At 51.4% G+C, this 26,730-nt stretch overlaps 1 protein-coding gene across 6 annotated transcripts in view; it reads left to right on the top strand.

Annotated features, from left to right (window-relative positions):
• Nucleotides 1–26,730, top strand: part of Nphp4 (nephrocystin 4) — a 98,317-nt gene that overhangs the window by 60,062 nt on the left and 11,525 nt on the right. For 5 of the 6 annotated variants that reach the window (XM_070037195.1, XM_070037197.1, XM_070037194.1 and 2 more), the window contains 8 exons: nucleotides 2,327–2,388; nucleotides 4,103–4,195; nucleotides 5,340–5,491; nucleotides 5,645–5,836; nucleotides 7,375–7,562; nucleotides 17,219–17,379; nucleotides 20,621–20,801; nucleotides 26,197–26,322. In XM_070037195.1, coding sequence (XP_069893296.1) covers nucleotides 2,327–2,388; nucleotides 4,103–4,195; nucleotides 5,340–5,491; nucleotides 5,645–5,836; nucleotides 7,375–7,562; nucleotides 17,219–17,379; nucleotides 20,621–20,801; nucleotides 26,197–26,322 — 1,155 coding nt within the window. The remainder of the gene's footprint in view (nucleotides 1–2,326; nucleotides 2,389–4,102; nucleotides 4,196–5,339; nucleotides 5,492–5,644; nucleotides 5,837–7,374; nucleotides 7,563–17,218; nucleotides 17,380–20,620; nucleotides 20,802–26,196; nucleotides 26,323–26,730) is intronic. The other variant, XM_070037198.1, reaches the window with a different exon arrangement.

The following is a 26,730-nucleotide window of genomic DNA, read 5'->3' as shown; positions in this document are numbered from 1 at the left end:
CCTCACCGCCTCTCCCCCTGGTTCACAGCAGGTGTCTTTGAAAACGGCCTTTTTAGGCTACATTACTGTAAAAATCACACCGTAAGTCACAATAGGAAGAATTACCAGAAAAACCATACCACACGAAACCCTAATTTGAGACTTGGGGGGGAAGCAGCACGCGGGAAGGTTTAATGGCTTTCGATGGTGTCTTCTGGCCGGCGCGGCCCCGTCGTCGCGGGGAGGATGTGCGGAGGCCGGGCTCTCAGCGCCAGCTTTACTCTTAGCTCAAGATAATGGAGCCATTTCCTGCAATTTTTCCTAGTTAACCAAAATCAGCCTGCAGAGTTTTCCAAGTCCCAATGTAGGTTGGAACAAAATAGCTTTTCTGTTTCATCTTTAGGCTTCTGTAGACGGAGGAGGCCGTGGGTTGTGTGTGGCCCTTGCATTGTCTAGCAGATCAGGGGGCCTGGGAAGGGCAGGGTGTGGAGGGAGCCAGGCCACAGCGGCCATGTCTGCATTGCCTTCATGAGCTGAGCTCATGAAGCTGAGCCGAACTCTCCCAGTGCTGTGCTAGCTCCTTCCAAGCAGGGGGCGTATTTCTGGATCCACAGGCTCCTGACAGGTGTCTGAGTTCCTTGGAACCACATTAGTGGGGTGCTCATGTTAAAAAGAGTGAGCCAGGAGGGGGGCACTTCCCAGGAGGGTGGCGTGGCCCAGGGGGGAGCTGCTTGGTGAGCTGTGCCTGGTGTAAGGGCTGGGCAGGTGGGTTACCGCAGGTGGCCTGGCCTCTCCCCCCATCCTGACCTCATTAATGAGCCCTCCCAGGGCCTCCACTAGACCCTGTCCCTGGGCAAGCCTGTGTCCTCCTTAGCTGGATTCTGGCAGAGGCTGGGGTGGCGTGTGGACACGGGTGGTGCTGGGCTGAGGTGCTTGCTCCTGGGTGGGTGGGTGGCCTGGAGTGGCGCAGGAGGTGGTTGGTATAGAACTGGAAGCACAGGCCTTGGGGTCGTTCCAGGGCTGCTGTGCGCTGGGGAGCTTGGGGATGGTTTGCAGACTTGTCGTGGCAGATGTGGGCCATGTGGGAACCTGGGCAGCAGAGGCTGTAGGAGAGCCAGGGAGGTGCTGGCGGATGGCCACAAGAGAGGGACAGGTGGCCAGATGGAGCCAGGGTGAGGATGCAGGTTCTAGGAGGTACAGGTTATTCTGGAAGTCCAGTAGGAGGGGGACATTGGGGGACGATGTGCTTTAGAGAGGGGCTCCATTGGTGGTGCTGGTGTTTGAACTCCATCTTGAGTTTGATAGGTGCTTATACTTGAGCCGCTCCTCCCAGCCTTTTTTGCTTTATAGTTCAGGTAAGTCCTCGCATTTTTGCCTGGGGCTTGCCTAAGATGGTATTATCCTACCTATGCCCTTTCTATAGAGACATTCAATACCAGGCTGGCTTTTTGACTGAGATGAGGGTCTGCTAACTTTTTGCCCGGGCTGGATTTGAACCTCCATCTTCCTAGTCTGATGTGAGGCACCATGTCCCAACTTTTAAGGTCACCCACAGACAGGTCACCCATAGGCAAGTACCCGGGGCTCACCTCACGTGCTGGCCGCGCTGGACAGGAGGTGGTGGCACATGTGGAGGGACTGAGCTGGCGCCTGGCTGTCGACGACTCACAGGGACAACTTGGTCTTCCTTCCTTCAGCCTCCATGCTGCCACCGCGCAGCCCATGTGCGCAGCCTGAGGAAGAAGGCTGAGGCGATGCCAGCTGCCCGTCCTGTGGATAGAAACACGCTTGGCCTTTCTAGGGCCCCAGTCCTCTCAGCCCCTCCCTCTGGGGACTGGCCTTGATTCTTCTCGACTCTTCCTCAAACACCTGCACCTTGAGTCAGCGGTGCCGTGCTGAGCAGGGAGTAGAGGGCCAGCCGGCTGCGGCCTCGGCAGTGTCTGCTCAGAAGTCTCTGTGTTGGCAGCCATGGCACTGCTAAGGCTGGCATACCTCAGAGCCCGTTCTCCCAGGGCAGCGATGGGTGAGGGAGACAGAAGACGGACAGCGTGAGCTCATCAGAGAACTTAGTAGCCAGTTGGCGTCACATCCCATTTGCCCCTCACGTAGCAAGACTACGTGGTCCAGAAGGAAGGAGGCCCGGCCTGCAGCCTTGCTCGCGTCCCTTCTCTGGGCCCATGCTGGGAGGAGCTGTGGGCCGTATCTGAGGAGCCGCAGGCCAGTTGCAGATGGGGTGGAGAAGTGCCTGCACTGGGACTTCCCTGGGGCTCAGGGCGCCAGAGCATGCCAGCGCTGGGGCTCAGCCCCGGCCCCGCAGAGTCTGATGGCGCCTTGTGCTTCCCCCCAGGCCCGCCTGCACCAGCATCCCAGGTTCTCGCTGCCACCCAGGACTCGCCTGTGGGACCAGGGGTAAGTCCAGGCCAGGCAGAGCTACCTGAGAGTCCAGAACAAGGGATGGGAACACTCTGGGGCGAGAAAGCCCTGCCTCCGTGCCCCTGGGGCGGAGGCTGCTGGCTGTGCGTGGGGTGCCCCGTGCCACAGACTGATCTGACGCGCTGACTGCCTCACAGCGTGGGGCTGTCAGGGTGGCGGCTTCCTGCCGACTCGTAATGATCTTCCACTTTGCCATCTAAGGCATGTTTCAACACTCAGAAAATACCGTTCTCCCCGGCAATTATGTCAGAGGTGAGACTGCTCAGGAGTGATGGTCTTGCTTTGGTGTCCTGAGACACCAAGTTGTGATCTTCCCCTCTTTCCTCTCCCAGAACTGACTGGGCCAGGAAAGGGGGCAGGGGCTCCGGTGCCCAGAGCCCAGGGCAGCAGCTGTCCCTGTGGGATTCCAGGCCACAGCCGACAGACATGAAATCTGTCAGATATCACTCACCTGAGTGCTGGCACTCCCTGCGTGGGGAGAAGGCCTGTTCTAGCATGGCACTTGGCGGTTCTGCAGGCTCGGATGCCCCCGTGCCGCCATGCCTCTGATCCTGAGTCACTAGGTGTTCACCTCTGGCTCCTGGTGGCTTCAGCCCCACACGTGCATGCACATGTTTGTCCTGGCAATGTTGCCTGCCCACGCCACTCCAGCAATAGAATTTTTAGGAAAATGGAGACGTTCAATAGCCAGGCTTCTCCAGCTGTGGACACAGCTTAGAAGCTGGGTCCAGGTGAACTGTGTTTGTCCAGGGCCATTTCCTGGCCTCACCCAGAGCATTCCCTGTAGTGGGTCCTACAACAGCTGTAAGAGTTCAGGGGGCACAGTAGAGATGGCTCAATGACACCTGTGGGGTTGGAGGGAAGCCAAACACTGTGAAGACCTCTCCTGCTCTCTGAAGGTGCCGCTAGGCTGAAGGATACCCCCTTGCTTCCGCACCCCTCCCTCCCCCCATCTTCATCTGCTGCCTCCATCTCTGGGTCAGCTGGCCTTGCCAGCAGTGAACAGTCCTGGGTGGCATGCACAGGTGACACATGTGTCTCAGGTGGAGCATGGACCCCATGCCTCCCTCCACGCCAGCCTTTATATGGCGGCATTCACTTTCCAAATACAAAGGTAAATCTTTATATAGAAGGCTTTCCAGGTGACAGGAATTGCACTTCATTCTGACAGTGGTCCAGCAGCTTGGGTTCCCTTTTCGTCCCTTCTCGTAGGTGAGGAGACAGGCAAAAAGGTCACGTGACGGTCACTTTGTGGCTGAGGACCCATCCTCCGCTATCTGTCCTCAGCCAGGTAGCTGAGACTCTTATCTCTGTTCACTTTCACATGGTGTTTTAAAATTCCAATCTACGATGTGGGAGAGCTCAGAGAATCACACCTGTCTATAACTGGAATCGAGGAACTTTAAGGATGGTTCTGGGTTCCAGAGCAGCCATCGGCCAGGAGACCGCAGACGCCGTGTGCTTCTGCCTCAGGATCCCCAGTTGTCCTCCATTCCCTTGAGTTTGTGCTGATGTGTGTGTGTGTGTGTGTGCGAGCATGTGTGCATGTGTGTATATACATGTTCGTGTGTGCATGCCTCTGTGTGCGCGCGCGCGTGTGTGTGTGTGTGTGTGTACGTGCACACACAGGCATGCGTTGGGGATGCCCATAGCGTGATGAGTGCCTCACTTGAACTCTCTTGTCTTCCAGTTGTCCCTTTCCCAGCTGGCAGCCTCCCCGCAATCTCCAGCTCCACTTCTCATAGCCAAGTCCCCTCCTCAGCTTCCAGATGGTTCCCAGGTGGTAAGTGCCCTGGCCCACTTCTCATGTCCCCCATCTGGCCCTTGGTTAGGTGGCAAGGACCTTGGTGGGCTGCAATAGGGTGGGATGGGGCACTGCTCTTTCAGGCCTCAGACAGTAACTACCGCTCGGTCTGAGAGACAAGAGTGTGACCTCAGTTCTTGGCCCAGTGCTTGATTTCGGTTTGTCTGCCTGAGACAAGAGTTAAGCCATCATTGGAGCTACACGAAAGGAGGAGCTGGCTGGAGCCATCGATGGAGGCTGAGGCAGGTCTCTGGCCCCAGACTCTCCTTGCTGCCTAAGGAAGCAGCAGAGCCCCGCCCTGGTTCAGGCTGAGCTCAGTTCTGTGTGGGAATTCACACGGAGAGCCAGCCAGCCCACCTGCAGATCTCACCTCTGGCCTCAGTGGATGTGTGCTGAAGAAAACCAGTTCCTTCTTACTGATCTAGGCTACCCTGTTAGAAAACACATGTGCAGCTCATGTGTTTAGGAAGAGCTTGCTCATCTTATCCTGGCCACTTGGACATGGTGTGAGCTTACCTCTGGTTTTGGGGTTCACACTTTGGAACTGAAACCACAAATGCAGGAATCCAGGCTGAGAGAGAATGTTCTGGATCTGTAGACCCTGTTCTTCCTGCAGACCATCTTCTGCCTTGGAGGGGTGAGGAAGGTGGATACAAATGAGAGACTAGAAAATTCATGGATGTGGGGATTGGAATAACATCCAGGTTTGCCAGTCAGGGGCTGGGTGCCACAATGTGAGTTCAGAAGGAACTTTCCATAAACCCGCTTAGATCCCAATTAACATCTTAGCCACCAGCCTTCGCCTGCATATCGACCTGTTTATGGAATTGACAACTCCTTATTTATTGCCCTTTGATTCACCAATAAGGATACAATAGGAAATACAGGCTAACTCTGAACTTCAGATAAAATAACAAATAATTTTTCCTTGTGTCAAGTATTGCATGGGAAATACTCATACTAGAACCACTCATTATTAATCTGTAATTAAAATGTAACCAGGCCTATCTTGTCAGTTAGCCTCACAGCTTAGTCCCCTCAGATCCCAGCTTTGCTGGGCTTCACGGACACCAACGCTGGGATCCTTTTCTTCACCTAGAGTCCATACTTTCCCTTTGTCCAGCAGGCATTCCCGTTGGAAGGCAGGATCTCTCACCTGGAGGCTGACCTGAGCCAGACTTCTTTGGTCCTGGAAACCCCCATTGCTGACACCCTGCAGGAGCTGCCCTTCACCCCTTTGCATGCCCCCATTGTGGTGGGGGCTCAGACCAGGAGGTGAGGCGGGGTCTGGGGAGGGGATTGTAGGGGTGAGCAGGTGCCGGACCATCAAACCTGGCTGACTGGCAGTCTTTGGCAGGGAGGTATGGATGGGCCAGCCATGTCCCTACCCTCGCCTGGCAGATGGGCTCAGGGGTGTTTGTGTTTCAGCTCTGGAAGCCAGCTCTCCAGAGCCTCCATGGCTCTCCTGCAGTCCTCTGGCTTCCCTGAGATCCTCGATGCCAGCAAGCAGCCTGTCGAAGCTGTCAATCCCGCGGAGCCTGTGAGGTTTCACCCTCAGAAGGAAGAATCGGATCGTCTGCACAGCAACGAGATAGTGCTACAGTTTCTTGCCTTCAGCAGGTAGAGTCTTGATTTCCTCTCTGTCATCTTCTTGCTTGGCTTCCTGTATCGAAGAGCAGCTGTGCTGTAGGTCAGACCTTGAAGAACGTTCCCTACTCAAGTTTTTCTAGATTGGCAGTGCTGTCTGTTGTTATTGTTGTTTTTTTAAATATTTTTTTTGTTGTAAAAATACTGTACAGAAGGGTTAGTTACATGAGCAAGGTAATGAGGACATTTCCTATCAAGCATTGTTACCTCCTCCTTTGTTTTTCCCCTACCATCCCTTTTCTCCTACCTCCACAACTACATTCTCCCCCCCCCCCCCGCCCCCCACCAGCCGCCTATATTGTAAAGTTTGTTTTTCAACATAGTGTCTTGTGCATTTCATTGTTATAGTGCTATTTTAAAAATGAATTTATTATCTTTCAATATTTTTAGTGGAAGCCAGTTGCCAGTGGCTTGTGCCTATAATCCTAGCTACTTAAGAGGCTGAGATCTGAGGATCGAGCTTCAAAGCCAGCCCAGACAAAGCTAGAAGATTCTTATCTCCAATTAATCGCCAAAAAGGTAGAAGTGGAGCATGCTCATGTGGTAGATGATAGTGTTAAGTGAAAAAGCTAAGGGATAGGGTGAGGTTCTGAGTTCAAGCCTCAGTACCAGCAACCAAAAATTAATAAAATAAAACAAATGTTTCTTTTTACCTTTTTTTAAAAACCTTTTTATTATTTTTGTGATGCTGGGGTTGGAGCTCAGCAAATGTTCTTCCACTGAGCTAAATCCTCAACTTCATAAAAATACATATTTTTAATGGACAAAGATATATATATATGTATGTATATATATATATATATATATACTTCTGGGGGCACAGGATGATAATACATATATTCAATGTGTAGTGATTAAATCAGAGTATCCATCTTTTTTTTTTTTTTTTTTTTTTGGGTCGGTTGTGGGGCTTGAACTCTGGGCTTGGGTGCTGTCCCTGCACTCTTCAGCTCAAGGCGAGCACTCTACCGCTTGAGCCACGGCGCCACTTCTGGTTTTCTAGTGGTGTTTATTGGAGATAAGAGTCTCATGGACTTTTCTGCCCAGGCTGGCTCTGAACCAAGATCCTCAGATCTCAGCCTCCTGTAGCTAGGATGACAGGTGTGAGCCACTGGCGCCCGGCTTATCCATATCCTTATACAGTTGTCATTTTTTTTTTTCGTATGTGTTAGAAACCTTGGAAATGCCATCTGCTTGGGTTTTATCTTGGCTAGAGCACACAGAGCCATTCTAGGTGCTGGAAACATGCTTTGCCCAGTCTTCTGTCCTTAATTAAAATAGGGACCATGGTTGCCAATTCTCAGACATTAGTGTGGCTCTCAGAACAGCCTTTCCAGGTGGTCATTACGGCTGGTGCAGCTGCAGCCCGCCTGCTGCTGAGCTCACAGGAAGCTGTTCTTACTGGTGACCGTGGCAGCTTGGGAGCCGTGGTGTCTGGAGGTGTCCCTGCAAGTGCCACACCCAGCGCTTCTGTGGACGCATGATTAATTCAGAGCTGTTGTTGAATTCAGAGTGGCCCAGGACTACCGCGGAGCACCATGGCCAAAGACTGTATATTTCACCTTCCAGTTCTACCGCTTCCCGCCTGAGACAACGCCGCGTCTGCAGCTGGTCCAGCTGGAGGGGGCTGGGAAGACCAACTCTGGCTCCCTGTCCCATGTCCTTGTTCCCATTCACAAAGACGGCTCCTTTGACGCTGGTGAGTGCTTGGGTGATGGTGAGTACAGGAACGTCTGTGCTGAGCTGGGTGTGAACGTCACGGTTGACAGGGGTCTGCTGGGAAAGTTGGCCACAGGATAGAGCATGTGTGATTTGGTGCATGGCGCTCAGCTTCAGCACTGGTTGGCAGTGTCTCACCCACCCAGGGCCTCCACTGAACCAGGCTTATTTCAAACGAATTCCAGCCAGGGTAATTTCATTTGCAGACTTTTTCTTCCAGCTCTCTAAAAAACTAAGGAGTCTTTTTTGAAAGGCAAACAGGAATAGGCACCTAGAAATTTTTAACTTAATTCTTAATATTTATCTAGTTAAGATTTCTTTAATAATTAACTTCAAAACCTTATTCTTCTTTTTTGTTATTACCTTCAAGTACTTGTACAAAGGGGTCTCACCTCAATAAGTCAGATTAGGAGTACTTTGCATCTTGATTAGTGTCATTCTTTCCACTGTTCTTCCTCTTCTTTCCCCATCCCACTCCTCCCCTCAAGGGATGTGGTTCCATCGTCACATGTGTGTATTGAATATAATGACCGTATCCATCTGCCCTTCCTCCTTCCATTCTTCTGCCCCCAGCTTCCTAGCTTTTAAAAATAATTTGCTAAAACCTCAGGCCTGCGTATTGCGGTGGGGCAGAGCCTTGTGCCAGCCCCAGCTGTGTGTCACCAGTGGCTCCACAGTCCCTGGTCCCTGTTTTCTCTGTTTGATTGCCTTCGTGGGCCTGTAGTGCACCTGGCTTCTGTTTCTGTTTCCGGTGGTGGAATTAAGGGTCTTCTGTGCCCTCTTTTCCTGGGAGTTGGGAGTTCAACCTGGTCGTGGGACCAGACATACGGTTTTGCTTCTAGCAAGTGTTTTCAGCACCACGAAGTCTGGTGTTTCTTTCCATGGTACATGGTGGCCATCATACCCAGTGTGTGGGCCATGTATTTCACTGGGGTGGGACACAAGTTTTCCTTTTTTTTTTTTTTTTTTTTTTTTTTTTGGGTCCGGTCGTGGGGCCTGAACTCTGTGCCTGGGCGCTGTCCCTCAGCTCTTCAGCTCAAGGCTAGCACTCTACCACTTGAGCCACAGCGCCACTTCCGGCTTTTTTTCTTATGTGGTGCTGAGGAATCGAACCCAGGGCCTCGAGCATGCAAGGCAAGTGCTCTACCACTGAGCCAACTTCCCAGCCCCTAAGTTTTCCTTTTTAATCCTCTCTGGTCAGCGGCTACCGCCATAACTAAACTGCCCCTTGTCAGCCATGTGGTCACGCTGAGGTACAGTTCATATAGGATGGCATGGCTCCCTGGCATCCTCCCAGGGTGGGGGGCTAGCAGCCCTCCCCTGCCTCCTGGTCCATTGTACATGGAGGGATTTAAACTACAGTGGATAGATATATCACTGAAATGTCATTTGCTTATTGATGATGTTTTTTCCTGTCTTTGGTCCTAAGTGACTGGCTGATCCTTTGCTGCCTCCTGAGGCTGACAGCAGCATGAAGGAAAAATTACCTTTACGTTCTGACCCCAAAAGGAAGTAGCCTGGTTACATTAGCATCAGACAAAAAGGAGACCAACGGGCAAGACAGTGCCAGGGATAAAGGAGGCTGTTAAATAATAACCTGGAGAATAATTTACTAGGAGGGCAATTCTGAATCTGTGAGCTTCTAACAGGCATAGCCTCAAGACAGAGGTGAAGCTGATGGATGTGTGAAGAGAAACAGGCAAGCCCACAGTCCCAGGTGGTGTTGACACAGCTCTGAAGCAAATTAATGAGGCCGTTATAAAGTACAGCTTAAGAAAGATGGATCTTTGAGAACTCTATGTCCGATTAGAGAATGTACGTTATTTTCAAGCAAACCTGGAAATTTATAAAAACTGCTGATACTGGTTAAGGCCACCAAGTGGCTATCACTCCAAATGAAGGAAATCAGTGCCAAATGTAATTTGATAGTATTCTCTGACCATGATGCCCCAGGTCAGAGATTTATCTCTTTTTCACAAACTCTCCGAGCTGCTATTTAAGAAATTTTAAACATACGTCTAATGAATGAAAAGTCAGTGAAGAAATCAAAATAGAAAAGACTATCTAAAGCTGAATGTTAAAATAATATTCCATATTTTATTCCATAAGATAATATACCACAAATAAGGGCTACTTGGAAGAAAACTTGCAAGCTAGATTGCCTGCCAAGGGAGAGGAGGGCCCTTTAAGAAACTGTTCAAGTTGTTCAATCCAAGAAGTTTAGGGTAGAAAAGAGAATAAACTCAATACAGGTGTAAGGAAAGCCATTTGGAAGTGAATACAGGGAAACAAAGTAGAAAGGATCGGAGGCCAGGCTGGAATGGGGGAATCACCGTGTAACAGGAGATGCTCTCCATATCTTGTCCAAGATCAGAATGAGGCCAGTCAGATGAAGATCAGGATCTAGCTTTCCTTTACTCTATGCTTATTTATAACAGAGCAGTATGGGAACTTGGTTGGTGTGAGGGCTGGCTTCGTTCCCTGCCTTGGATGGATTTTGTCACGGCTCGTGATGTACCACCAGCATCACCTGCTCTAGAAGCAGTTCTTCTTGTGCGAGGTGAGAGGAGAGCAGAGGTTCCCAGCCGCTCAGGCCCTCTTTCCTCTCCCTCACCCAGTCAGGTAACTGCTCCTGCCCTGAGAGGACCGTGGGCTGGGCCGAGAGGGCCCAGAAGACCCCTGCATGGAGCTGTGAGGCCAGGGAAGGTGTGCTCCAGCCCGTGCTTGGTTCTCACCACTCACTGACCTTAGCCACAAGCCTATAATACTCGGGGGTGGAATGCCATCCTTGGGGGAGAAGACCAGTCACCACCAGGATCAATAGTTCTCACCAACCACCTTTCCTTGGTTCCTCTTGGGACCCTTGGCGGGGACTGGGGAGGGTTGTGGTCCAGCTTATGTCCTCAGAAAGCTTGATTGGATGGGAACAATGCACTGGCTCTTGGCTTCTCTGAACCTTCTGCTGGCACCTCATCCACACTCAGGCTCTGTCCTCTCTTTTATCTCTCTTTCTGTGGCTCACTTGGGGATCCAAAAGGAGGCTGCAGAAAGAACCACAGTCCTCAGAACTCAGTCGCCTGAGTAACTAGGATTACGGGTGTGAGCCACCAGCGCCCAGCTCGTTGTCACTCCTTTTTGATGTGGTGACTCTGGACAGTGGGACCCTCATGTTCCCTCGTGGGTCGCTTTGAGCTGCCCCTCTGGCCTGGGGCACGATTTTGCCTTCTAGCAACGTAGGGTTCCAGGCTTATCTTGTGCCCACTGTTTCTCTGAAGCGCCTGGTCAGCCCGTGGACACCCAGGTCTGGAGTGCTTTGACTGTGGGTCTCACTGGGAAGAACTAACACATGCTTACATCCTGCTTTTTCTAATTCAGATGTGGAGGTTTGAAGTTTCTTTATCTTATTTGTATTGTACTTACACAGAAAATGACTTTGCTTTACATTTTGCATCACACATTTTCAGAATTACAATGAGTATGGATACTAAAATACTCATAAAATACACATATAGATGGCATTAAGATTCTTAGCGTCTTTTTTTGTTCTGGGCTCCTGCTGAAGGTGTGTGTTCCATGCGGTATGACCAGAGCCCTCAAAATTAATCTCCTCTCAGTGGAGCTAGGCTCCTAATTTGATATTCATGAGGATTCATTTGTTTCAATTTATTGTACTTTTCTATTTGTTTTCCTTTATTTTTGATTCAATGTTTTGGAAAACTTCTGTGGCTCAAAATATAAACCTGTAATCAAGCATAGACTCAAGGGTCCTGCTGTGTTTGGTCCCCAGCTACTCAGCCTCCTGGAGGCATTCAGTTTCGGACTTATTCTTCTGGTGTTTTTGTTTTCAATAGGTGAATATCTGTGTTTTATTTTTCCTTCGTTTTCATTCCCTGGGTAGCATGGGTGGGGTACCAAATGTTCCTTTGCCCTTTGCTTTTTCAGTCACTGTTGTGTCCTGTACTGCACTGTACCTTGGCGTCATCCCCATTTTTTTTTTTTTGTCCTAATCCCGAGGCTTGAACGCAGGGCCTGGGCACCTCAAGGCTAGCACTTTTACCACTTTCACCACAGCTCTGCTTCTGGCTTAGTGGTGGTTAATTGGAGAGGAGTCTCACAAACTTTCTTGTGCATGTTGGCTTTGAACCATAATCCTCAGATCTCAGCTTCTTGAATAGCTAGGATTACAGGGTAAGCCACTGGCCCCCTGGCTGATTCAGTTGAGTTTTTTCTTTTTTAAATACCTGTGTAGTACTCAAATGGATGATGGTCTGTATTTTATTCCCCTAGTTTCCTACTGACAGGCAGTTGGGTCCTCGCCAAGATTCTGCTGTATTGGAAAATGCAACAGGTAACCTGTGTATGTGGCTCCGAAGTGGAACTACAGGATGAGAGACCACTGGGCATGCCCTTGTCTGCTTCCTGTTATTTTGGCCTGAGATGAGCAATGAGTAAAGAAAACAGGTGATTTTGGAGACTGAAGGCAGCCCTGTTGGTTTGGTGAGAGGGAGGGGCCTACGTGGTGAGACCCAGGACCACACTGGCTCTTTACATAACAGCTCGGTCACTCTGCAGGAGCAGAATCAATCCTTGTGAGGGTATGTTCATGTGGCCTCATTCCTTTACATCAGACCCCACCTCTCAGAGCTTCTACCGTGCCAGCACACCATGTTGGGGACCAGCTTTCAGCGTTAGGAACCTTTGGGGACCACGCCCAGGTCGTATCTGACCACAGCAGTGATGTGGACACACATGGCTGCACAGCCCCTGCCGGGCCGGGCTGCCCTCCATCGCCCCTGGCGCTGAGGAGGTGGCCTGTTTACTCGCTCTCACTGTGGGCTGTCAGCCTTGGGGTTTTTATAGTCTGATAGGCATGAAGTCCGTATCAGTGCCATTTGGGTGCATGAGTTGAGCATCTTTGTGTTTGTCTCTGTGTGTCTGCAGACTTCTGTCCACACCTTATCCATTGTTTCTACCCGGCGTTAAGTCTGTGTCATCCTCTGATTTCAGGAATTCTGTAGTTATTATGAAGATCCGCTTTGTGCTATAAATTGGCAGTAAGTTTCGCTGCTTGGTTGTTATTTTCCTTTCTTGCAGTGGATGTGGTCTAATGTGTCAGTCTTTGTTTTATTTTGAGTCTTGATACACAGGCTTTCTCCTGCCCCGTCTCACAGAGACCCAGGCAGAGGTTCTTCCAGGATGGGAGGTCTCAGTTTTTACGTTGTATTTCTGATCGTTTGATGTCTGTCTGATGGCATGGTGAGAGGTTTGGCTCACGCTCCATCTTTTTTCAGATGCTTGTCTAGTTGACCCGGTGCCATTTATTAAACAGTGGCTCAAGAGCTACCCTTGCCATAGATCAACCTTTTCAAACATGGCTTTAGTCTTGGATTTTCTGCTTTGGTTTATTAGATCAGAGACTGACAAACAGTTTTCAGTAAGGCCTGGACAGTAGACATTTTAGGCTTCCGGGCTGCGTGTGGGTCACTTTTTATATTCTCCTCTCCCCTTCCTTCTCCTCCCTTCCCCTGCCCTGCTTTCCTCTCCTCTCTCTTTCCTCTCATCATTCTTAGCTTAGGGGCTCAGCATGAGGTTCTGCCCCTCCTTGCTCAAGCACTGGTTCAGGTAGAGGTGTTGATTTCCAAAAGCCCAGCCACTGTACAGGCTCTTTCTGGGTGTTCCTTATTGTTTGGCTTCTCAGAGAAACTTGCTATGTATTTGTCTAAACTCTGTCAGAGTTACAGTCAGATGTAGGGAGAACTCACAGCTAAGGGGCAGATGTCCTACAAGAACATAGACACCTTCCGATTAGTTCATTTCTCCTTTTGTGCATTGAATGAGGCGTTTTTGGTATTACCTGGATGGAGTTTACCATTTTCTTGTTTTATTAATTAAATGTTGCATTGATCTGTGCTAGTGCCTTCCTTCTCTCTGTTTTGAATTCTTTATTGTTATTTGCTCATTTTTCTGAGTTGCTTAATTCACTTACCTGAATTCTTTTGTTTGTATGGATACACAATAATCTTGGCTCAGAATGGTTTTCTGTTCTTTGTTGTTTCATCTCACAAGCCTATTAATTAGGCAAAAATCACCTAGATGACATAGGAAGTCTCATTCTCAGAATAGTTTTGCTTAAAAGTTGTTATGACCATAAGCCAGCTACCTGCCACCTACACCCGCTGGCTTCTGGCTCCAGTGGAACTGTTTTCACAGTCTCTGATGTACAGCACAAACAGAGTCTACCATCCATAAAGACCTTCACATCAGGACAAACCACTTCCAATCATTGGTGTTGCGCATTAACTAAGATCAGGTTGTGCACAGAAGTTTCTCCTCCCACCACCAGAGTCTCGCCAGTTTCAATTTCTAGTATTTGTCATGGCCCAGCGTAAAGCAAGACCCTTGGGTTTGGGTTCTGGTTTAGTCCCCAGAATTAAAAGAAAATCCAAAGCCAGACATGGTAGTGCATGCTTGTAGTCCTACCTACTTGGGAGGCTGATGTGGGAAGATAATTTGAGTCCATGAGTTTGAGACCAGCCTAGATGCCACAGAGATCTTATCTCAAAAAGTCAAACATACACATGAGGTATAAAGAAAATGCGAATTTTCTTTCAATGAGTGCTTTGTGAATTCATATTAGTTGCATCTTCATTATTGCTACCAATATTTTTTGTCTGGTTAGATTTTTAAATTTTATGTTATTGTAAGGATGATGTACAGAGGGTTACAGTTACATAGGCAGGACAATGAGTACATTTCTTGTTGAACATTGTTACCCCCTCCCTTGTTTTCTCCCACTTTCCCTCCCCCCAAGACTTGTAAAGTTCATTTCCAACATAGTGTCTTGTGAGTATCGCTGTTGCATTGGTTCACCCTTTGCCCTTTGTCTCACCATTTTGTTATTCTCCTTCCCTTCCCCAAGTCAGATAAACATATATACAAGACACAGGGTACTAGGGATTAAACCCAAGGCCTGGAACTTGCTGGGCAGGACCTTTACCATTGGAGCCACACCCTTAGTACTTTTGGTTTTATTTTGCTTTTTGAGACAGGCTCTGACTACCTTTGCCTAGGCTGGCCTTGAACACACTACCTTCCCTCTGCCTTTTCTTCCCAAGAATCTGGGATTACAGGCATGAGCCACCACCTCCTGTCTTGTTATTGTTATATTTTAGAAAATCTTTTTTGACTGTATTTGTCTCTTAACATAGAAATTTATGATTACTTGTGAATTTATTTCAATTATTTATTAAAAAATAATTTCTTGTTTAGTCCATGTGGGTAAAAAATAACTACTTGTAAAATTTCTACTTTTTGAGTGTATTTACGTTTCCTTTGTGGCTTGATATATGGTATTCATGTTCCAACTGTATCTGGAAAGATGTGTCTTGTATTTTGGGGCACAGCGCTGGATGCTCGTCTGTGGGTGCCCTGCCTTCTGGGTTAGCGGCTGTGGTCTTGCATGTCCTTCTTTGCCTGTTGTTCCGTCTCGCTGTTTTTCTGCACCTCTGGATGGCTGCTGCTTTTGGTTTATAGGCACTCACTCTGAATCGTGGTTGCTGATAGTGTGAAGTGTCTGTCACTCAAGGGAGTTGTGCATACCTGCACGGAAAAAAGGTGTTTGTAAACTGTGGAGGTAAAGTGGAGTGTGGGTCTCAGAGGAGAGCACAACCACCCAGACTTGGACTTGGGTGTGGGGTTGGGTAAGGAGCCGAGATGTCGCAGCGGGCCAGGAGATTGTAGAGGAAGGTGCTTTGCCTCCTGGTCCTGCTCCTAGTGCAGATGTGGCTGCAACACCAGTTTCTGGCCAGGTAGAGCATATGCTGGATACATGTTTGATCAGGTCTCAGAGAAGGATGCAGTTTCTGCCCCAGGGAGAGATGAGGGCCTGATCTCAGCAGCCTAGGACCACCACACCAGATAGCCATGCCTGCATGTGCCCTCGGTGTCCTTAGCCCCAGGCCTGCCTGTCCCTTCAGAGCCCTCAGCCCCACGCTGCCCGTGCCTGCAAGCGCCCTAGAAGCCTTGCCTCAGAACCTTAATGCCACACCAGCAGGCACTGTGGGTGCCCCTTCAGCATTCCCTGTGCATGCCAGCAAAGCCTCTGCCGAGGGACTGGACTGATGGGAGGGTGTGGCAGCTGATGGTGCACCATGGCGATGATGCTGGGGTATTAGGAGGAGCTGACTGGAAGAGGGGCATCAGATGGCACACACAGGTACAAGGGGCCCCTAGGACTTGGGGTACACTTGCTGTGTAGGAGAGGCAGAGGAGGATGCCCCGTAGAGCTCTGGCTAGGATGGAGGAGGGCTGGTGCCGCTCTTCCTCTGCAGCCCTCCCCTTTCTGCCTGAGCTGCCCTGACGGCAGGTGGGAGCAGTGCCATTAGTGCAGTGAGAGCTGGTGTTGGGGTTCACGGTCAGTTCCAGGGCCCACTGCGCCTCTGAGAAGGTCTCCTGTCTGACTGGTTGTGTCCTGAACTCTAACCAGATGCCACAGGCTCTGAGTCTTCAGAATTGGCCAGCTCGGCTTGGTCTGGACACTTGTGAGATGCCATACTGGAGCACACCTGCCAGTTCCTGGGCCTTGTCCCCATTCCTTCACCATGTAGAAAACGTGCTCCCACTGGGGCCAGAGCCAGGCCAAGTGGCTGGTCCCCATGGTGTTTCCCTTGGACCCCAAACACTCCCCTCCCCCTCCTATCAAGGTCTCCATCCACTGTTCTCTTTCTCCAAAAAGATAACCTGCAGGCCCGGTGTTGCTGGATTGTGTCACAGAGGGGACTCGGCCTCATGGGGTGAGGCTCAGCCCGGCACAGCCATGAGCAAACCTTTGCCCCTCTTCCCCGGAGATGAGGGCTCTGTTCAGGGGAGCTTCATAAATGCTGTCACCATTATTGATAGGAAAGGGAAGGATGCTGTTTTGAATGTGTTTCTCAGCGTTGCTGTTCTCTGCTCTTTAACTAATGGTGATTTCAGTGGCATTTTTGTCAATTGAGAATTTATGATAGTGTCACGTCAGGAAGATGAAGGCAGGGCTGCAGTCCAGGTCGCATCTCTCAGCCTGAGAAGGAGGCATGGCCTCAGAGCCCCCGGGCCCGTGGGGCTGACAGCCTCCATCCTGAATCGGGGCAGGCCAGGGATCCTGAGCTCCCGTGTGGCAGGTTCAGTGCTGTCACAGGTTCAGCTCTGTGTGTGAGTATATACGTGTACCTGTGCATGCATGTGTGTGTGTGCACATGTGTGCAGGCATGCACGGGTATGACTGTCCCAGTTTTGACAGCAGATGTGGCCTACCTTTTTCCTTAAGTTGCATGTGCCCAGAATAATAAACCGTCTGGTGTGTCTCATCTGGGTGTTGATCTCATCCATCATGGGCTGTTTTACAAAGATGTGCTGGAAACCATAGATCTTATCTGGGGAGCTCATTGTGTGTGCTGGGAAGATGCACAGTCTTCTAAACAGGACTCTTCGTTGTGTTAATTTGGATGTTTTATGATGTATTTGATTAATGTGTTTATTACCTGCTGCCATGATGGGAGCAGAAATTAGTAATCATGACCAGAGCAGAAATCTCTTTAACATGTAAAGATGATAAATGGCTCCAATTATTCTCCACTCATTTGGGCCTCCTTTACACAGGGTCTCCTGGCTTCCAGCTGAGGTACATGGTGGGTCCTGGGTTCCTGAAGCCAGGCGAGCAGCACTGGTTCATCCAGTACTTGGCCGGCCAGGCCCTCCAGATTGACATCTGGGATGGAGACTCCCTGCTCCTCATCGGGTCTGCTGCTGTCCAGCTGAAGGTAACAGAATGTAGGGTGTGGCTTTTCTGCCTGTAATTCTGGTCACCATCCAGCACTGGTTGTGGTGTGACTTCTTGCTCACTAATTAAAAACTGCCATGTTCTCTGCCCTCCTCCCAAGTCTAAATTCTGCAGTGCCTGGTATTCCGAGGTGAGCCTCCCAGGCTGTTGCCTTCCCCTCCTTTGAAGCTGAGGATGTATGTGTATTCCCTGAGGACAGGTGCCAGGTCTTCCTGCTCACCATGATGACAGGCTGGCTCTTCTGAGTGGCCTCAAGATGGACCGGATGGGGTGTGATACTGTTACCCAGTTCCTGTTACCAGTTCATCAGTGTGCTTTCCTATTCCAGTTAGAATCAGAATCCAGCTCTTGCTGATTGTGTAGTCCATTGTTTCCATTTGCTAACACCACAAGCCCATTCCTTGCCCCTCCCTGGGCTCCTGAAAGCCTCCATGTCCTGAGGGGAACCCCAGAAGCTGAGCCTAGAGTTACCGTCCCAGCTCCTGGGTCTCTTCCACCTGTTGCTTGATGTCCTGAGAGCTCTCAAGGTTGGGGGTGCAGGTGGGGAGAAGGCCACCTAGAGACTACAGTTCCTGGGTCTTTTGAGTTTGTCCTTTGCCCCATGTGACCATGTTCCTCTTGGCTTCCATCAGCAGCTGCCCACTGTGCACAGAGATACAGATCCGCTCTCTCACTGCCTGAGCTCCTGCATAGCCTTTCCTTCACTTGAGGTGCTGGGGGCTCCTCTGGGCCCAGAGAAGGGGGTTTCTCCCTCCCTTCCTCCCTTCCTTCCTCCCTCCCATAATCCTGGCACCACTGCCCACCTGTGACTTCGTGTCCCCAATCTATGGGATGACGATGATGACCATGCTCGGGGGGGGGGGGGGGGAAGGTGGGGACAGTGCTTAGCCATCTGGAGACTGTGAAGACTTGGCAGTGAGAACTCAGCAGGTGGTGGCTGCTGCTCCGGCCTTCCCCGTCCTCCAGGGCCATGGTGGGGACCCTATGGACTGGTCATGCCATTGCTTGTCTGTCTGCCGACCCCGTTATGCTGTCCCTCAGGGTGGAGCTGGGGTGCTGTCTCTGCTTCCTCTCCATCTGAGAATGGTGTGTGGTGCTGAGGGACAGAAAGAGGGTGGGAAGGAGTTTGGGGTGGGGAGGACAGTGAGGGCCCACTGGGACCTTGGTCCAGTCAAGCCCTGTACCCTCTGTATTCACACCTGGAGACAAACTACCTCATTCTCTTGGGATTGACACCTCAATTTCACTTTTTTTTTTTTTTTTTGGTCAGTCGTGGGGCTTGAACTCTGAGCCTGGGCGCTGTCCCTCAGCTCTTCAGCTCAAGAAGAGCACTCTACCACTTGAGCCTCAATGCAACTTCTGGTTTTCTGAGTGGTTTATTGGAGATAAGAGTCTCATGGGCTTTCCTTCCCAGGCTGGCTTTGAACTGCGATCCTCAGATCTCAGCCTCCTGAGTAGCTAGGATGACAGGCGTGAGCCACTGGTGCCGGCATCTTTTTTTTTTTTTTTTTTAAGTAAAAAACTCCTTTTATTTTAAGCTTCAGGTAAAAGATGTGGGAGTTGAGGTAGGAAGTGATTCCTGTGGGCTGGTACTGAGTGGTTAGAACACCCTGGTAGTCCAGCTGAACCCAGGTCCCTGTGCGTGCTGCCTCTGAGCCACTCGCAGCCCTGCTGGGTTGATTTATTTTCTGTAAGCAGAGGATTCTTACAGCTTATTTTGCCTCCTACCTGTTGTTGGGTATGGAGATGATTTTTTCCCCCACCCTCTTACATTCTTGTGCACCTGGAAGAGCTGTTGCCAATGACTCCTTGGCTTGTGCGCTTGACTTAAGCCTTCGCGTGACCCTGCTGTCAGTCATCTTGAAGCCCAAGACTCTGACGCCTGTTCTCTTAGCCGTTGTGTCCCCTAGTGACACATTGCACTCCACAGTGTTCCACGCTGAGTGAGGGCTACAGGTGCATAGACTGAGCCCAGAGCCTGGAGGCTGGCAAGGCGGGGACTTCCCGTGTGCCCCACACTCACCTCTGTTGGCCTTTGTAAACAATCTTCACGATTTTGATAGGAGAGAGGGTACCTTGCTTTATTCACAATTCTTGGCTTCCCAGTGAGGCTGAGTGCTGCTTTTTATCTTTATTAGTTGATCGGAGTTGCTTCTCCTCCTCCTCCCCACAGGGGCCCTCTGTGTTCTAGCGCCCTTGGCTCCTGAACTGTGGGTGTGCAAGCATGTAGTTTGTGCGCAAGCACCACCAGGCTAGCAGGCTTCAAAATGACTACAATCCCAGGCCCAGCAGGAGCCACAGAAAAGAAGTAAGAAGTACAAAAGTCGAGGCCTTCATTTGGCCCCACCCTTGTGTTTATGAAGTTCTAGGTCAGAGTGGGAGAGTGTCTTCCCAAGGCCACACAATGGAGAAAGTCCAAGCTTGGAGGTCGCATTGCTGTTCTCCAGGATGCCTCGTAAGCTTTCAGGCTCCAGTGGAGGACTGGCTGGAACGTGATGAGCCGAGAAGCTGTGGTTCAGAAAGTATTGCCGATCCTGTCCTAGGTTGGGGACTTGTGCTGACACTCTTCTGGGTTAGGGACTTGAGTTCAGTCTCTTCCCAGCCAACATCAGCCTGGCCCGGAGAGCCTCACGAGCTGCCTCAGCCAGCCTTCCAGGGGTCCCTTAGCTCACTGTGGCTCTGCGCTGGCCTCTATGAGTCACACCAAAGCTGCCAGTCCCTGGCCTCAAGGGCTCTCTGGCAGGCTTGGCCCAGCTTGCCTCCCAGCACCTCTGACCACAGCTTCATCTTCCTTAGGAAGGTGAAGGTCTGGTTCAGACCTCTGTCCTGGAGTACTTGTGTCCTACAGTGGGCATGGCCAAGGCCCCTCTGGTTCTTCTGCCTCCTATCTGGTCCTCCTTCCTGTGGAGGCTGCTCTTCGAAGGAGGTGCCAGGCCTTCTATATATCCTATACATTCACAGTGCCTTATGGTGTTTGCTCAGTGGTTGAGTCAGGGTGGACTTTATTAAAGGCCCAATGTTAATGTCATATGTTTTTAAGAAGTTGGCTTCTGCCTCTCTCCTAGGGCTCCCTGACCTTCATATTCCTCCTCCTCCTCCTCTTCCTCCTCCTCCTTTTCCTCGCCTCCACGCCCCACATGTTGGGGCCTAGTTCACCTATAGGCCACCTGGAGGCGATCCTGGTGAGACCCCCGTTTCTGAGCTCTGTCTTCCCTCTGCAGCACCTCCTCCGTCAAGGGCGGCCAGCCGTGCAGGTCTCGCACGAACTTGAGGTTGTGGCGACTGAGTATGAACAGGAGATGATGGTGGTGAGTGGCGACGTGGCCGGGTTCGGCACTGTCAAGCCCATTGGTGTCCACACGGTGGTGAAGGGCCGGCTGCACTTGACCTTGGCCAATGTGGGTAAGAGTCTGGGCAACCCTGACTGGTTTTCTGCCATTTGTCCAGCGACTGCTTGACTGCCCAGCTAGAGCAGGAGGGGTGCCAGCGCCATGGGCCTGGCACACTTAGTGGGAAATGGGCAAGATTTGGATCAGCATGGTTTCAAGGGCTGAGCTCAGCTGCTGAGCCTGCCCTGGCATTGGGCACTTGGTCCTGATTTCTAGTCAGGATTGGAGCACCTTGTTTATCGCAGGCTTGCCTGTGCTCTGTTTCTTGATGCTATCCTGGGTCATCTCTGTGACTGTCCTCAGATAAAGTGACTGGGTTCCAGAAAGAATTTTCCTTTGGAGCTCCAGACTAAATGACTGCCCCATCACAGAGATTAGAGAGACGTTTCCGAATGCCATCAGCTAAGGAATAGGCGAGTGAGAAACACATTCTATTGAACACCATGATGGTGTTCAATAGATGGGCCAAGGGGTGCAGGTGTTGGGCCTGGGCCAGGCTGAGGGTGATTCTGTCTGGGGCTTCCACTAGGGGCTGTAATGGGGAAGGGAGCTGGAGGAAAGGAATTGAGGCTCAAAGCCAGATGCCTGCCTACCCCCATCCCAGAGGGCCAATGTGGGGTTCTGCAGGGCTAGTGATAAAACCCACCGGCCCCTTCTTGTGGTGCTCCAAAAGGGGTGGGTTCTGGGAAAAATAACACAAAACCAGCTATTGGGGTTTCTGGAGCAGAGCCTAGGAGGATGGGACTTAGGTCTCTGTTGTTTTATTAGGGAATTTTCCGTTCTTCAAAATCCAGCTTGATTTTAAATCCTGGAGCCCCATGGGCCACATCCACTGTGTTCCGACAGCACAGGGGTTGGCAGAGCCCGCGGTGGCGGCGGAGGAGCAAGCACACAGCTCATTAAGTCTGGCTGGAGGTTTCTGCCTGCTTGTTTACAAATGTAGGATCCGAGGCAGCCTGGAAAATAGACAATATGGAAACAGCAAAACTCAATTAGGTTCTGGAGAAATAAACGAGCCGCATGTGAGAAGCAGGCATGATTCAAGAGCTCAAGTGACCAGGAGAGTTGTGAGAGGCACCCTGCTTCCAGGGCCAGGGCCGTGGCGGTTATTTTTATATTTAATTCACCAGCCCACAACCCTGCAGTGACTCTAGGTTTTAAAGTCTTATCTTCAGAAGAAAGATGGGCTCCATTATATGTTATCTCCAATTGTCATTTTCATACTTTGCCTGCAAGAGGGAGATAAGCCCGTGGGAAGGAGGGTCTGAGATGCCAGTGTGAGTCCCTTGCACGCGTGTGTGTGTGTCTGGGAGGGCGAGGGCCAGGCGGGCCCCATGGGTGCATGCTGCTGCACTTGGGTTTCTTAGACAGATTTTGTATTTTTTGACAAGAAATGTTACACCCTCTCTTTTGTTACAAAACTGGCTGCTCTGCATGGTGCAGCAGGCGTGTGTCAGAGAAGTGGATGAAGCTGTGGGAAGCACCTGAGTGACAGCCACAGGACAGAGCCTCCACCCCGGTCCCCGTGCCTGGCTGGCTGCATTCACAGGCCGGGTGCTATGGACTCTGGCTGCGTGGGTGTCTGCCAGCTCGGCCCACGGCTCCTGGAATCTTGGTCTTGCAGGTGGCCTCTCCCTAGCCCGTTCACTTTCCCAGCAGCCGTCTTCCCATTAACAGGAGTTACTCATCGTAGTTGTGGCCTAGATCAGCAGGGGGTCAGCTGGAGCCAGGTTGTCACTCCGCAGCCTCTTGGGGGGCATTCCCGGAGGGCACCTGTCTGGGCAGATGCTCCTTGTCCAGCAGCTCACGGCAGCGGATCACGTCTTCAAGGACAGCCAGTGGTGATGGACTCAGACAAATGAGCAAGTGGGTGGGGCTGACGTCCAGTGGTGGCGTGCTTTGCTCCCTAGAGGGGGCTGCGTGGGAGCTCTGCCTGCATGGGGGAATTTCCATCCCTGGGGTAAATGTGTGGGTGGCTCGCTGTCACCTTCTGTCTCACCACATAAACTTCAGACAGCAGGCTGGGTCCTGGGTGCCTGCTTGCTTCCCCAACTTCCAGCAAACCAGTGCTCTATGAAGACAGGCAGTGGTAGCGAGGCCCAGCAGCCTCCTTCCTCTATGAGGTGACCTCGTGCCTGCAAGTCTCACCGCTGTGGCTGCTGTCATCCTCTGTCCTCTTCCAAGCCCAAGCTCCACGAAGGTGCTCACCTGCCCTGGGAGCTGCGCGACTGACCCACCTGGAGGCAGCGTCTGTGGGCTCTACAGTGCAGTGGTCACTTCTGTCAGATGTGGGGGGTCCAGATGCCCTCGCCTGTGATTCAGGGACCTGGCCGTGAGATCACGATGGTCGAGAAGGCTCCAGAAGGTTCTGGGCTTCTCTCAGTGTGAGGCTGACCCCCTGCAGTGGTGCTGTGTGCCCACCGGGGGACTGGGAGCCTCTGGGAGCATGTCCTCGGGATGCCACAGCTCAGCCTCTGCCCCCTATTGAATTCATGTGTGAAGAAACAAGGCAGAGGCACCTGGACCAGTTCTGAGTTTGAAGGCAGGAAACAGAGGCACTTTGGGGGCCCAGGTGCTATCCTAGCCTGTGCCTGTCAGTGCTCGGAGCCCTGGTGCTGGGCCCTGGAGGAAGAACTCTTTCCCCGCCTGCCTTCCCCTCCTCCTGGCAGCTGCTGGAGGACACTGGCTGTTCGTACTTGTGGTCTTGCCCGTGTGCCTCTCTTGGTAGGAGCCTGTGGGGAGCAGGGTGCTGCCTGGGTGCCTGTCATATCTTAGGGCCTGGCTCTTCCTGGACCTCAGATGAGCTCAGCCACAAAATTAATGGATCCGATGGAGATGAGTATATTTTCTGGTGAGGACTTTGCAGGCCCCTGCCTGAGGCCATGCAGTTTGGCATGAAGAAGGTTCAGAAGACTCAGGAAGAGAGCAGAAGCAGAAGTGGACAGGGTCAGATGGCCGGGGTCCAGAATACCTGGGAAGAGGGCTGGGAAAGAGGTGGGAAGGGACAGGTGGCTGTTGAGAAGGGACAGGTTCTCAGCAGAGGACAGTGGGGACCAGCTCTTGTCCAGATGCTTGTTCTCAGGGGGAAGCCCAGGGGCTATGGAGAGAACACTAAGTGTCCTGGGCTCTGATGGTGGCAGTGTAGCTGTGGACACGTGGGAGAAGTCGAGGCTGCGTTTCTATGCTATGCAGCACATACCTGCTGAGCATGATCAAAGCTGCTGTGCTACCATGTGCCACGGATCCGCAGCAGGGTAAAGAAAAAGGGATGTGGGCAGTTACAGAACACTGGCTAGGGAGCCTTTCCCCTAGAAAGGGGACATCCCAGTTGGGATGGGACAGCCCTGCCATCTGACCCTCAGTGACAACAGAGGACTTGGCTTTGAGAGTGGATGTCTCAGGCTGCACGCAGGTGTCTCGACCCCGTGTTTAATTATCCGGTGAGCTCTGGAAGCCAGGCAGCTTGAGGAAGCAGCCGAGCTCCAGCACCCTCCAGAGCTTCGGTTCCCGCTCTAGCCTTAGGAGAGGCGGGGAGGCAGCCGGGAGCCAGATTCCCAGTAACCACCCTGAAGGCCATTTAAAAGTGATTGGAAGCTGGGTGCTAGTGCTCAGGCCTGTAATCCTAGTTGCTCAGGAGGCTGAGATTTAAGGATCTCTGTTCAAAGCCAGCACAGGCAGACAAATCCAAGAAATTTTTATCTTCCATTAACCAACAAAAAGCTAGAAGGGGATGGGCTGGGAAGGTGGCTCAGTGGTAGAGCGCTTGCCTTGCATGCCTGAGGCCCTGGGTTCCATTCCTCAGCACCACATAAACAGAAAAATCCGGAAGAGTCCCTGTGGCTCAAGCGGTAGAGCGCTCACCTTGAACTGAAGAGCTGAGGGACAGCGCCCAGGCCCAGAGTTCAGGTCCACGACCAGCAAAAAAAAAAAAAAAAAAAAAAAAGCTAGAAGTGGAGATGTCGCTTAAATGGTAGAGAACCAACATTGGCGAAATAGGCAAGCAAGAATGAGAGGACCTAAATTCAAGCCCCAGTACTGGGCACATAAAAAAAATAAGAAAAAGTCAGGTATTGGTGGCTCACACCTGTAATACTAGCTACTCAGGAGGGTAAGATTAGGATTGCAGTTTGAAGCTAGCCTAGGCAGGAGAGCCTACTACTAGAAAGTCAGAGTGAGGCTGTAGTTCAAGTACTAAATACCAGCCTTGAGTGAAAAAGCTAAGGGAAAGTGCCCAGGCCTTCGATCAAGCCCTCGTACTGGCACCTCCTCACCCCTAAAAGTGGTTAGGATGTAAAGGAAAAGGCCATGGCCTGTTTGCGCACTAAGGTGACCTCTTCTAGACTTTGGCTGGAGTTGGCTTCAGTCTCCATGTGCTGCTACAATTGGGGGCGTCTGCCTTGCTGTCCTCATTGGGACCTTTTCACTGACCGGTCTTCTTGCAGGGCTGGCTTGCTATGGTCCTGATGCACTAGGACTGTCAGCTGCAGAGTCAGGAATCCAGGCTGCCATTGCCTCAGGTCTTGGCGGGGGTGAGAGGGAGGTGGGCGGCTTATTCAGGGATTTTTGGAGACCTGTTGGACTCTATGGAAGAATGGGGCCTTCCTGCCCACCCTGATCAGGAAAGAGGTGTCTGCCAGGGAGCTGAGTGACATGCCATTAGGACAACCTTGGTCTGATGGAGGGTGAGAATGTGGCTAGCTCCCTGGGCTGTGGGCAGAGGAACGTGTGTGTGGCAGACTCAAAACCACCTTGTTGGGCTGGGGCAATGTGTGGCATGGGCATTCTCTTGCCACCCGGGTGGCCTATTTTGGAATGTAAGTTCCTTAGCTGCACCCTGCCTCACCCCAAGTGAAAGTCAGCTCTGTGTGGAGTGTGTGGGTCCTGTCTCCGTGGGAGAATGCCCCCTGGCCTCGCTGGCTCTCGGTCAGCTTGCAGGTTCTCTGGGTGCTACTTCTGTTCAGCTGGAGGTCATTATGGCTGGGCGTATGTCCTGTGGGCACGTCTGTGCTGCCCGCAGAGGCCTCTGTCAGGTACGTGCATCACGGGGACTCTTGTGCAGTGGCTCCTTGCTTGCACACGAGAAGGCCTGTCTTTGGCCAGGGTGTTACCTAAAGCTCAGGTTACCCATCAGACATGTCACATGGGGGGCCTAGAAACTCAGAAGTAAACTACGTAGGCACACTGAACCCCTTGTGTGCAGCAGGGCACGAGTCTGGAGATGAGAGTTTAGAGACCTAAGCTCCTGCTTGACATTGTTACAGGACACACCCAGAGCAGAGGCCGGTGCTGGGGCCAGTGGTGGGCCTGAGGGTGCACGTGACGCCCCAGGACTGGAGCTGCTTATGGGGAGGGCGGCTGGGTCTGTCAGCAACGCCATGGTCTCTGTCTCATGGGTCCCCTTCACTCAGGTCATGTGGATGAACCAAGAGTGAGCGGTTCCAGCATGCTCCCACCAACCAGGTCTCGGCTCATCACGAATGTGGGGACCAGCCACTTCTCTGGGGGCAGCCTCCTCATGCCTGCAGGCCCAAGACGTGAGTTGAAACTGTGAGATCCAGGAGGTGGGTGGTGGGTAATATGGGGTTGGGTAGACGAGGCTGAAGCCTTCCTATGTGGTGTCATTGGTGGCCCGCTGTGGCTGGGTAGATGGTGGCTGTGGCACTGTGTTGCAAGCTGCTTGGACAGGGAGGAGGAAGTGAGGGAAAAGCGGGACAAACAAACTTGCTCATTGCTTTCCTAACCAACTTCAGAGCGTGGGAAGGACAGACTTGGGTTTGGGGAGAGACACAGTGTTTGGTAAAAATGCTTTTCTTAGCAGGAAAATGCCAAAGTTTGCCATTCCTCTTAAACCCAAAGGTGCCACAGATCAGATTTTAAGCTTTTTTTTTTTTTTTTTTTTAAATAGAAATGAAAGTAGGGCTTTTTTTTCTTTCCTTTTTCTT

This window comes from Dipodomys merriami, unplaced genomic scaffold (genome assembly GCF_024711535.1).
Source record: "Dipodomys merriami isolate MVZ:Mamm:240054 unplaced genomic scaffold, mDipMer1.0.p SCAF_28, whole genome shotgun sequence".
NCBI lineage: Eukaryota > Metazoa > Chordata > Mammalia > Rodentia > Heteromyidae > Dipodomys > Dipodomys merriami.
This window is presented reverse-complemented; position numbering and strand designations above follow the sequence as displayed.